General features: G+C 39.2%; 1 protein-coding gene and 1 long non-coding RNA gene across 5 annotated transcripts in view; one reads left to right on the plus strand and one right to left on the minus strand.

Moving 5' to 3' along the window:
- Nucleotides 1-735: 735 nt before the first annotated feature.
- LOC134358516 (uncharacterized) lies at nt 736-3394 on the minus strand. Its single transcript, XR_010020884.1, has 3 exons — nt 3115-3394; nt 2645-2722; nt 736-890 (listed from the first exon to the last, which is right to left on the minus strand). It is a non-coding gene; the product is annotated as an uncharacterized LOC134358516 (long non-coding RNA).
- Nucleotides 2045-13211, plus strand: part of pkma (pyruvate kinase M1/2a) — a 32099-nt gene continuing 20932 nt past the window's right edge. For 2 of the 4 annotated variants that reach the window (XM_063070819.1, XM_063070818.1), the window contains exons 1-3: nt 3546-3628; nt 10399-10580; nt 11615-11706. In XM_063070819.1, the coding sequence (XP_062926889.1) occupies nt 3561-3628; nt 10399-10580; nt 11615-11706 (342 nt within the window). In that variant the 5' untranslated portion in view covers nt 3546-3560. Of the gene's footprint in view, nt 2194-3545; nt 3629-4674; nt 4728-10398; nt 10581-11614; nt 11707-13211 lie in introns of those variants that run through there. The other 2 variants (XM_063070822.1, XM_063070821.1) reach the window with 2 other exon arrangements.

The following is a 13211-nucleotide window of genomic DNA, read 5'->3' on the forward strand; positions in this document are numbered from 1 at the left end:
CTCTACTTCATTAGGAGTTTGGGGAGAATTAGTACGTCATCAAAGACCATCGTGGGCACTAGCCTCCCTAGCACTGAGGATATCTTTAAAAGGCAATGCCTGAAAAAGGTGGCATCAAACACCAAGGACGCCCATCACCCAGGAAATGCCCTCTCCTCCTTGCTACCATCAAAGAGGAGGTGCGGAAGCCTGAAGACACACACTCCATGTTTCAGGAACAGCTTCTTACTCTCTGCCATCAGATTTTTGAATGGACCCTCACTATACTTTTTCTTTGTTTTTTGCTGTCTTTTTACACTACTCATTTATTTTTTATGTATATTTCTTCTTGTTACTTTTTTAAAAATTATATATTGCAATGTACTGCTGCCACAAAACAAATGTCACGATATAAATAAACTTGATTCTGATTTTTGCTACTCTGAACCAGACTTTATTGTTATTTGCTTTACAGTCAGATATTTTCAGAAGGTCAGTGGATAAGGAATGGGATTTTGGCCTAGTTTTTGGAGGCTTCCAGAATACAAAATGCACTGAATTTTCTGTTTTATTTCAGACTTCCTGCATTTGTACTTTTATTTGCTTCAACTACAGAAGAGGAGTTTACTTTGAGGAAAAATTGATCAATAAATATGCAACACTTTGTGTTAAATATAATGACTTGTACAAAGGTAAATGTTAACTGTATTCATTATAATTCTAGAATAAAATACAATACAATCAGTATTTCTCATGTTTTATTTTCCAATTTCAGATTTCCTGCAAGCGCAGTTTCTTTCTGATTTTCATTTCATTTAAATTAATGCTGTCTGCATCTTCAGTCCCTCTTCCCACCATGGAACATTAACTATAGATCACAATCTTTCAAACACTTTCTTTTTTCTGGAAATCTGAAATAAAAGCATAAAATTAGGGAAACACTCAACATATTACATTTATTCTGGAATTATAATGAATACAGTTGATGCACACTCAATGGTCACTTAATTAGGCACACCTGCTCATTAATGCAAATATCTACTCAGCTAATCATGTGGCAGCAACTCAATGCATGAAAGCATGCAGATATGGTTAAGAGGTTCAGTTGTTGTTCAGACTGAACATCAGAATGTGGAAGAAGTGTGATCTAAGTGATGTTGATCTTGGAATAATTGTTGCTCCCAGAAAGGGTGTTATTGTATCTCAGAAACTGCTATCTCCTGGGATTTTCACACACAAGAGTCTCTAGAGTTTCAATGAACGGTGAAAAATAACTAAAAGCAGCCAGTTCAGTGCGTTAAAACGTCTTGTTAATGTAAGAGGTCAGGAGAGAAAGGCCAGGCTGGTTCAACAAGAACCACGTGTTATAACACTGGTATGCGGAACAGTCTGTCGGAATGCACAGCCCATCGAACTTTGAAAGTGGTTGGACTGCAAGAGCAGCATACCACAAAAATACTCTTAGTGGTCACTTTATTAGGTACAGGAGATATTGATGAATGGAGATTAGTGTAGATCAGGCTAATGTGCATGTTGAGGTTAAGAAAGTGCATGTGTTGAAAATTTCCAAAAACATTATGATAAATAAGTCCCCAGAGAGATAGTATGTATTATGAGGAAAGATTGAGCACGTTTGGGCTTTTCTTATTAGAGTGAAAGGGGTAGAGTTTTTAACACAGAGAGCGGTAAATGCGTAGAACACACTGCCAGGAGTGGTGGTAGAGGCAGATACATTAGGAACATTCAAGAGACGCTTAGATAGGCACATAGCTAAAAGAGAAATGTAAACCGCTTTACTATTCTGCTGCAGAACACGCGAACCCGCTCAGTCCTCAATTTAGCCCAATCACGTGTATCTGAGTACACCCTCCCTATTGGGCAGCTGTTGCGTCACAGCTTGCAATGAAATCCATCCTCTAGAAAATATAGTTCCTTTTAATGAAACTATACCAACCAGATCTTTGACAATTATTAACTTTATGACGTTTCAAACACACTTAATTAATTAATGAAGTCAAAGAAAAAGTTGTGCTAGATTTTTTTTTGTGTGGGTTTGCCAACCGGCGAATGGATAACCGCAGTTGGTCCTCCAAGAGTGAAAAAGCTGGTCCTCCAGTGGAGTTCCGCGCCGGTTCCTTGTGCTATATGAGGAGCCGCAGAGCCGGGAGGCGGGCACTTTGTCGGAGCATCTTGGCTGGTCTACGGTTGAGAGAGGTTTGTGTCGGTGAAGTAGCTAAACGGAGGTGGGGGGACTCAGGGCGGGTTGGATCGGCGTGCACCACGGGTGATGGAGCCATGGGTGGACGAGGGCAGTTGTGCCCGCGAGGCAGTCGGCCTCGGCTGCCTGGCAACCGACGAGGTGACCCGACCTGATCTGGGCCAACTGGCTCCACCCTACCGTTCCGCTTCCACCTTCACAACCAGTATCCCATTCAGTAGTTAAACTAGGTTATAAATGTTCCACCGATGTTTTAATCTGACTCTGAAGTTCTACCTATTTTCATATCTCGATCGTAAAGGCTTTATTGCGTTATAAATAATCCGTAGTTTTTTTATTATTTGTATGTAGGTCTTGCTTTTAAATTTTATTACTTTTCAGCTCGTATTCATTCTTGTTGTGACTTCATTATTTTCTCCGTTTTAATCTGTATTTGTATTCTCCTACCCCTCTTTTGAGAGCTGCAACCTTTCTTCCTTGAAGGGCAGTCATCCTGCGGTGGGTTATTCGCACGTAGCCGAGGTTCTGGGGATTGAGATTAGCATTTAAAAAAAAAATCCAGATTTTTTAAGAAACTTTAAATATTTACCATATTGATCAGTTTTTTAAAAATTGTTATCTTATCCGGTGCTGCTGTTCTCCAGCGGAAGCCACTTTTGACAGGCCTATTGTAGAATCAACTGCCCTTGAAATGCACTTAGTTACGCAGTTTTATTAAATTCGTATCAATTCGCATTTCCTTTTAGTTCGTTAGTCATATTGCTGAACCTCATTGGAGCACTTCTAGATTTTTTTTACGCCTTCACTAGAGACCAAGGTCAACTCAAGCATTGGCAGGCGGAGAATTATAGCCCGCTGCTTAGTTTAACTTAAATCTCCAGTAACCGCAATCTGCCTGAGAGGTTGGATCCCCTTACCGATAGTGAAGGCGGCAATAATGATTCCTGGTGCCAAGCAATGTGATACCTTGGCGCCGGCGAAGCAAGACTGAAAATGAACTTTGAAATCGAATTACCCAGCCAGCTTCTCTTTTCGAGAGAGATCCTCGCTCTGACCCAATGACTTGGCTGTCTCCCAAGAAGAGAGTTTTGGTTTAAAAATGCCAGTGGTCTGCAACTCACAGGCTCTGTTCCCCTGTTAAAGATTCTGCATTATTTAAAAAAGATATCTTTTGTATTTGTTGCGCATGGCTTGCACAGTCCTAGAGAGGCCGTTATAAATCCGTTTGTGTAGGAACGCATTCCGATTACAATTCAAAGCAAGTTTGTCTAACACTTTTCTGCGTGTTTAAACGTCATTGTGAATATTGTGTAGGTGGGGCTGGCACTACCGGTACTAGGAACTGCTGCGTGGCTTTACGGTAATGCAGCCACCGACTTGTCCTAATGATCGTTGGGACCCGATAAGCTATCGGTTCAGGGATCAGTGCAGGTTGCTGTAATTCTTTCTGTTTCTGGGGAGAGGGAAAATGGAACCCATAATTGATTCATTGGTTGATATTTCAAAGCCGAATACTGGTAGCAGACGCCATGATGTCCATTCTCCAGGTGAAAGAAGGGGTCGGTACGACGCAGTTTGGTGGTTTAAGAATTCGCTATTAAGAATACTGATTTGATTAAGCGCATATAATTTTGAAATGTATCGGTTGCCGTTTTTTCTTGTAAGCTTTTGAGCAATTTCCGGAATGATTCACATTTTCTCCTGTGATGTCATTGTATGATTCTTTCTAATCCCCTCACTGGGTCCAATTCTGAATGCGAGCCGGATGGCACGTACGCGATATGCCACTGCGACGTGACTGGCACGTGGCCTGAGATGCTTCTGCAGCATTAATCTCAGCCAGTCGTCAAAGGTTAACATAACAGTAAAATTCTGCTTGATGTCTGAAATGATAATTCTGAAAACGCTGGGGTCAAAGTAGCATCTGTGAAGAGTTAGCGTTTGGGTTGGTGGCGGTTTTAAAGGGTCTGAATTATCACAGAACCGTATAACCTTGTGCCATTGTATCAACACTACTGGAAAAGCTGTTTCCAGCATCTACTGATAATTTTTTTCTCCTCTCTCTCCCCCCCCCCCCCGTGTTCCCCTAGTAGTTTCCATGTGCATGTAATCGATATCTGATGGGAAAGCTGTGTTTTAAGCTGAGAACTACTTTGAATTTTGGAGCAGACCTCAGAGTTTGTGATTTTAAAAACTACATTATTATATCTTGTATTGTCACAATAGTTATCATGGTCATTTGCCACTGAACAGGTTGCCTGGGGTTTGATTTTATTGCATGGTAAAGGTTTTCGCTAATCTCAGTAAATATCTTAATATGCTGTAAGAGTTTATAGTGTCTAAATGGTGAAGCAACTCTGTATATTTGAGAGCTTAAAATTACTTTTATAGATAAGCAGATCACACCCTTTTTCAGAGAAAAGCATTTGGTAATCAACACAATCCTGACGAAGGGTCTCGGCCTGAAACGTCGACTGCGCCTCTTCCTATAGATGCTGCCTGGCCTGCTGCGTTCACCAGCAACTTTGATGTATGTTGGTAATCAACACAAATGCTCTTCTTGAAATCTCAGCAAAATGACTGATTTTTTTCCTTTTATTCCTCCATACATTCTTATCTAGGCCCAATTTGAATGCATATTCATTATTTGTATTAACGTGTCATTTGGAAGCAATTCTACAATCAATAATTTGTTGATGCAGTTTCTTAATCTCTTGGATTTTTTTGTTTTGGATTTTCTTTTGAAAATGCTTGTTTGCTCTTTACCACAATTGGAAATACTCCCTTTTCTACTAACATTTTCATAACTGTCTATTTTTCAATATTTTTATTGATATTATATAAATTACATGAATACAAATACAAAATTCATAAGGATACAAGTAAATAATACAAATAATATTACATAAAAAAACCTCATATAAATAAAGCTCACCTTCAAAAAACCAAGCGGAATGGAGGATTTGCCTTACCCAATTTTAGGTTGTATTATTGGGCAGTTAATATACAAAATATTATGTTCTGGATATATTATATTAACCATGAGAATTGCCCTATATGGGTTTCTTTAGAAGTCAACTCTATTATAAAATTTTCCATTATTTCTTTACTTGGATTCTTGCTTCCTTTATCTTTAAATTAACTAATTGACAATGTGGTGGTTAAACATATACAGGTATTGAGGATTTGGTTACAGTTTAGAAAACATTTTGGTTTATTGAGACTCTTCCTCTCGAGTCCCATATTTTCTAATTGTTTTTTTTAAACCATCTTTAATTGACTTATCTTTTAAAGAATGGGATAGATTGGGTATTAAACAATTTCAGGATTTGTTTGATGGAGGGAATCTCTCTTTTGTGCAACTTTCAATGAAATTTAACTTTTCCAACACTTACAGACTTACAGACTAGAGATTTTTTAAGGTCTAAATTACATACATTTCCTACAAGTCCAGACAAAAATATAATACAGTTTTTAATCTGAAACCCCCTGATGACGGTTCAATATCTTACATTTATGGTCTACTGTTGGGACTGAAAAAGGCCTCTTTAGATAAAATTAAAGGAGATTGGGAGAAGGATTTACAGATTTTCATATCTGAAGAGAGCTGGAAGATTATTTTAAAATTGATTAATTCTTCATCATTATGTGATGGTCATTCTTTATTGCAATTCAAAGTGGTACATAGAGTTCATATGTCTGAAGACAAGCTCTCTCATTTCTACACAGATATTTCCCCTTACTGTGATAGATGTACTAATGGAGTGGCCACACTAATTCATATGTTTTGGACATGTCTGAGCCTTGAAAAATTCTGGAAAGATATATTTCACACTTTTTCTGCACTTTCCAATGTCAGCTTTAAGCCCAATCCTTTGACTGCCGTGTTTGGTATTGTTTAGGATAGTGCTACAAAATTGAAGCCATCTAATTTGCGGGTATTGGCCTTTGTCTCTTATGGCCAGGAGGGCGATCTTGCTCAAGTGGAAGGAGGCTGCCCCGCCCACTCATGTTCAGTGGCTATCTGACATTATGTTGTGCCTTGATCTAGAGAAGATTTGTTGTTCGATTTCTGATTCTAAACTTGATTTTCTAATGTTATGGGGACCCTTTCTGAATTACTTTCACAATCTTTGAACTGTTATTAAAGTATGGATCTGAGCCATTCTTAATATCATATGGTAAGGTATTGTGTTTCTTATTTTTTTTAACCAACCAGCTCATTTTGGTAGTGGGGTAGATCTTTTTTAATAAAATAGTTATTTAATTTCATAATTCAATCTTTTTTCTACATGATTGATTTGGAATATGGGATACTCTGATCATATTACTGTGATAACCATCTCAACTTGGTTGACTTCTGTTTTGGAGAGGAAGTAGATTTGCTGTTCATTCATTGGTGCATAACTTTGCAAATCTGTGGGCTACAAAGCTGCTGAGGGATGAGTTATCAAGACTGACTCTGGCATTTAGTTTCTGTAGCCAGTATTTTAAGGGTGTTTGTAATGGAGCTACTGGCAGATAATTGGAATGTATTGAGATGGTGTGGAAGAAAATGAATTGTTAAAGTATAAATCTCAAGATAATGGTCTCTATCACCAGAACATAAGTGCGAATGAGCAAGGTTATTCTTTTGTTGACTTTAGGAATAGAGTGTAGAAGTAAATTCTTACTTCTGTATAAAGATAGCAAATGCTGGAAATTTCATCAAAATTGGGATCTGTTATTTACATGGAGTGCTGGCATAAGAAGGCAGTATTCATCAGACATCATCCAGGCCATGTTCTTTGATCTATTTGCATATGACAGTGGCTACGCCCTAGTACAGCTCTTTGACATTTTGGCTCAGCCAGCTGAGGGCAGCTGGTGGGCCTCATACCCCAGTGAGATGGTGACTCTGGTGGACTGGATGGATGAGATCAACAGTGAGATATAAAGCCCAGGATGGTGGCTCTGCAACACTTTGTGGAGAATGAAAGGGCATGGTAAAGCACAGAAGAAGTAATAGTCGTTTACTGCAACCAAGCAAGACCCCAGTTCGTGACGACTACGCGTACAACAAGACTCAGACTTCTGAGGTCAAGGGAATAGTCCAACGGCTTCTCCACTAAAAACACTCCTGCGCGAATCCCATCATTGTTGAATATTAGATTAGATTATGAGAACACTCAGTCCTCATTTATTGTCATTTAGAAATGCATGCATTAAGAAATTATACAATGTTCCTCCAGTATGATATCACAGAAACACAGGACAGACCAAGACTAAACTGACAAAACCACATAATTATAACATATAGTTACAATAGTGCAAAGCAATACTGTAATTTGATAAAGCGCAGACCATGGCCATGGTAAAAAAAAAGTCTCAAAGTCCCGATAGCCCCATCATCTCACGCAGACGGTAGAAGGGAGAAACTCTCCCTGCTATGAACCTCCAGCAGCGCAAACTTGCTGATGCAGCACCCTGGAAACAGCTGACTGAGTCCGTCCGGAAACTTCGAGCCTCGGCCAAGCATCATCTCTGCCAAGCGCTTCGACCTCGCCCCGGCTGCCGAGCAACAAGCAAAGCCGAGGACTCGGGGCCTTCCCCTCCAGAGATTCTGGATCACACAGTAGCAGCGGCAGCGAAACAGGCATTTCAGAAGTTTCACCAGATGTTCCTCTGCGCTGTCATGTCTGCCTCCATCAAATCAGGATTGTGCACGGCACCCTACTTGACAAATAACAGATATTCATCACCGGAGTGGCCGCTGTGTCGTGCCACCGTCTTCTCCTCTCTTATATGACAGATAACCAACCTTACATATTTTGATAATAAACATCTCAAATTTCAAGTATAGGTTGCATAGAAAGGTGGGGGTGGGTTAGAGGATGAAAGTAAAAGTGATGGGGAGGAAATATAGAGATTAAATGGCATAACAGGGCATAGTTTGAAAGATGTGGTAATAGAACGTCTGGAAGGCTGTAAATGGCTGAAAATTTTATATTCAAGAGCAGAAGGGGAAGGAACTGCAGTAGAGGATGGTATTGCACCATCTGAGGTTGCTGCATTGAATGTTCTGAAGGCTATACTGTAGCCTAGTGGTTAGCATGAAGCTATTGTAGCTTGGTGCTTTAGAGTTCAGAGTTCAATTCCAACATCATCTGTATGTATGTCCCCCATGTGAAATGTGTGGGTTTCCTCCGGGTACTCCAGTTTCCTCCCACAGTCCAAACTCCTGGTTGTTAGGTTAATTGGTCATTGTAAATCATCTCATGGTTAGGTGAGGGTTAAATCGGGGAGTGGGGTGTTGCTGGGCAGTGCAGTTCAAAGGTCTGGAAGGACCAACTCCACACTGTATCTCTAAATAAATATCTCCTTTAGGATACAAGATGCTGTCTTGAAGTTTTTCACTGAGGTTTGGAGAAGTGTGAGTGAGCAAACGGAGGTTAGACTGGGATAAAGGATTAATGTAGCTAGACTGAAAAAGCTGGGTGGTTCTCCTTGGACAAGAAGCTACAAAAGATGTACAGGGAACTACAAACGGTGTAAATGAAGTAGGGTAGAATAAAGGTGATCAGTAAAAGAATCAAAATTGATGTGAAACAGTTGTTGGTGTCTAGAATGTACAGTACGCAAGGCGCTCAAAAGAATCTGTTGTGTGATAGGAAGATTAGGGGAGCTGGATTGTTTCTGCAATACGATGGGGGAGTGAAATTCAAAAGTCGCATGTTGCTTTTACCCTGTATTTCTTGCTAATGCTTTTAGCATTCTGTCCAGATTTTCAGTCATAATGTGAGTGGTCTTTGGTGTGGAATACAAGTTTTGTATTCTCATTTGATATTTGTGTATGTATACTTTTGTAGAAAGAGAAGGGATGTTGATCTGTGCTAAGCAGAGGCTATGATGTATCCTTTTGCTCCAGCATTGTCAGTAACTGCCATACAAACATCAAGAAGTGCTCAATTCAAACTGGGATGACTTTCTTTCAATGCCAGTGGTTTCACTTTACGCTTTCTGGATTAAGTCATCGTTTCCCCTTGCATAGTATTGTTGGAGATAGTTTGGCTGCTGCAACCTGATCAGATTGAGATTTAGCTAGCTCATTGTGGGTCAACTCAGCCCTCGTTGGGGAGGTAGTCATTGTGAGACCTTGAAGACTGAATATCTAGAAATTCTCCAGTATTAAAAGAAACTGATTTAAAAATGGAAATTCAATCAAAAAAAGTTTGGGCATCTCTTCTGATGCTTAATTATTATCTTAAATGAAGTTATTAATTTTTTTGCATCATGACATCTGCAATATTAACAAAAGGCAGTAACTTGACAATTCCTTTCCTGTTACGAACTAGGGCAGTTGCGTGCTTGTACCTTTCCGTAGCTGTTTTTCCCCCCAAAGAAAATTTATTGTTTTGTGTCGTTTTTTGCAGAATTGATGGTGTGGTTTTTTAAAAAAAAACATGCTTACCGTTAGGGAAATACAAAATCCTAAAGGAACTCAGCAAATTAGTCAGCATCTGTTGATGGGAATAAACACTGATGTTTTGGAGCTGAGGCCCTTCATTGGGACTGAAATATGTGGAGGTTGAATTAAGGAGCAGGATGGAAATCTCTCACCTATTGCCACCACCCTTCTAGTCCCAACCCACAAATTATTTGTTTTACCAAGTCTGTTGAAGGTTCTTAGCCTGAAATATTGACTGTTCATTCTCCTCCATCAGTGATGCTTGATTTGTTAAGTTCCTCCATTGTTTTGTGTGTTGCTCAGGATTCTAACATCAAGGTCGTATTTATTGACTGACCACTGCATTGGGCAGATGGAAATTGTCTGCCATGGGCCATGGTTGGCAGCTCATCTAGAAGAAGGGAAACTCTGATCTCAAACCTCTGCTGCCTTGCAGCTATATCCACTCATGGAGAAGGCTTTGGGAGTAAACTCGGGGGAGGGGGGGTTGGGTGAGTCTCTCATGTTAAGTTAAACGCTGACTAGTAACTCCTGCGACGCTGCTGGTACCACACTGTATTGGTCTCTGTCGTCCCTTTGGGTTCATCAGATGCGTGGAGAGTGGGAGCTTCATACATGGGCAACAGCTTGCTCTACATATTGTACTGCTGTGGCTTGCTTATCTGGACAGCTAGGACACAATATCCATGGTCGACCCTGACTGATGGAGACCTCACTGCATGGCCCAGGCTAATGTTCTCTTTGTCCCTTCCAGGGTAGAATCAGCAGCAACCATGCCAACATCAAAAGATGCGCAGCACGAAATGGGAACAGCCTTCATTCAACGGCAGCAGTTGCATGCTGCTATGGCTGACACTTTTCTGGAGCACCTGTGCTTGTTGGATATAGACTCTGAAGCAACAACTGCTCGCAACACTGGCATTGTTTGTACCATTGGTAAGTTTACAAAAAAGTCAAAGCTTGTGATTTTTGTTGAATTACTGGTAGTTTCGTTAGAATTTTTTTTATATGCATGTGTATATACACACACCTCTTAACCCACTTGATCACTTCGCCCTACCTTTAAAGTAAACAGTAAATGGTACAAGTTGAAGAGCCAATGTTATACAAGTCACATACTTTTCACATTTGAACTACTGAGTTTTTTCATAACTTCCTTGTATAGATAACTTGTGTTTGCACTTTACACCACGAGAATCACTTCCTTTCTTCAATGAAGACATGACTGGGGCTAGATCTGCTCAGGTTATAAAAATCAATACAGAGTAACACCAAGAAATGACTTGCTTCTTTTAAAGATTGTTCCAACAGCTGATTTTGGTAATTGCGCTACCAAAACAGTAGTGATGGGTTGGTGCGGTGACGCAGGAAATTTGAAATTAGGCTGGTAATAATTGTCAGAATCAGCATGGAACCTGATTGCTGGAATGGAAATGGTTGATGTGTAGTTCCTTATTTTGTTAATATGAGAACTTGGGAATGGTTTTGTAAATGGAAAATTGGATATTTGAAGTTATTTCTGCAGATAGTAATAAAGTTTTAATGTTTTGTTGGGCAAATTTATTGGAGGATGTTGGCCAAAGCAATATGGGCTTGTGTGTCTAAATGGATCTGATTTGCCCATCCTCCTAATGATTGCTGTAATTCATTTTATGAATGCCCACAAATGTTCTCACTCCAATTCATCTGTGAAGTTTTACTTGCCAATTACGTTGAGTATTCTATTGTTTCCCTTCTGGAGTGCACAGTTTTTGTGTATATTTGTGATCTATTTATCCAAATTAAAACTGATAATTTTTTTAAATTGATCAATCATTTCCATTTTGACTTGATTAGCTTTTCACATTCTTGATCGTTATTTGTAACTTGGAAATGTTAGTTGCATATCTTAAGTTCATGTTACATTGGGTTTCAGTCATTCATAAGCCTCTGACTGGTCTTTGCTCTCTTCCCATTGTGATTATTTTCAGGCCCTGCATCAAGATCTGTGGAGACGCTGAAAGAGATGATCAAAGCTGGAATGAATGTTGCACGGATGAATTTTTCACATGGAACACACGAGGTAATTCAGCTCTGAACTGGAACATGAATGGTTTTGTGCTGATACAAGTACATAAAACAAGTCAGCAGGTCTGGTTTTCATTCTGCTCTAAAGCCAGATATTTTAATTGCACAAAGTAATTGTACACCTTCAACAGAGAGTGGAAAATAAGCCAGGGCTTTGTTTTGTAACGAGTTGTCAATTTCAACCCATAAACAGCTTTGACTCATTCTGCTGCTATTGTGTAGATACTATCAAGGTGCATACAATTTTGCAGTCTTGGTACAAAAAAAACTACTAAACTTGGTAGTTCTGGAGAGTGAGGTTACAAATTGAACATTTCTTTTTAAAAGGTAATGGGAGGCCTAACTGAACAAAAAAGATATAGCTCTTGTTTCCTTCTCCAAGGCAGTTTCAATACAGGTAGATCTACTGTAATGTGATATTCCATGTTATGATTAATGGATGAGGGGGGATCTACTTGCATTATGCAGGCTAAATTGGTCATAGCATGATCAGGAAAACATGTTTAAATTTGATTTGAAAGCAATTGTAGCTTCTATAACATGAGGTTTCTTAGGGATGCAACACATGATAGCAATACTGCTTGTACTTGAAGTTTCTTGCTGAATTTTGGTTGCTGAGGCAAATTTAAAACAATGCTCATGCTGATCTGGGTATCAGAATAGAGAATTATAACTAGTTTATTGCTAAGAATAGAATTAGATTGCACTTGTATCACTAAAAACATTCTGGGCATTGCAACTTCAGAAGAATGTATTTAAAAAGATGCTCATGCTGATCTGGGTGTCAGAATAGAGAATTATAACCAGTTTATTTCTAAGAATAGAATTGGATTGCACTTGTATCACTAAACACATTCTGGGCATTGCAACTTCGGAAGAATGTATTAACCTTTTGAGACATCGCAGTGTAGGTTACCAGAAAGACAGGAGGGGCAAGGTTTAATGAAGGTTGTACCTCCTGGAATACTGGAATGCTGTGATTGAAATTTAATGGTACAGGAGACAAAATTTGTATAGGAATATGAAGTTGGTCAAAACTACAAAGAATGTTGAGCAGATAAATTTTTCCACATTGAATTCTAAAATTTCATCATGGGTTTAAAAAAAATTTGGTGTAGCATCTTTTTAAACATAATGGATTTTTGTGGATTATTCTGATACTGTGGTTTAAATACAGATTTATACTTATCTAGTGATTTGCTTTCTTTGGTCTGGCAGTGATAACCTCCAGTAACTGAGTGGTGGGAAGAAGGAAATCATCTGGCAAATTACTAGTTTAAAGGTTAATCTGGTTGTATCTGTACTTCAACCATAACCACTGGAAGCGGTCAATTTTGGATTTTTATGTACAAATTGCAGGGATCCCTGGCATATTGTAAGATAAAATTTGTTTAGAAAGTTCAAAGCAATTGGAGAATATTAGGTCAAAGATCAGGGTTTTACTTGTTTGACCTATCAAAAACTGGCTAGTCAGCAAGGACAGCTGTGACTACTAGATCT

Source organism: Mobula hypostoma, chromosome 18 (genome assembly GCF_963921235.1).
Source record: "Mobula hypostoma chromosome 18, sMobHyp1.1, whole genome shotgun sequence".
Classification (NCBI taxonomy): domain Eukaryota; kingdom Metazoa; phylum Chordata; class Chondrichthyes; order Myliobatiformes; family Myliobatidae; genus Mobula; species Mobula hypostoma.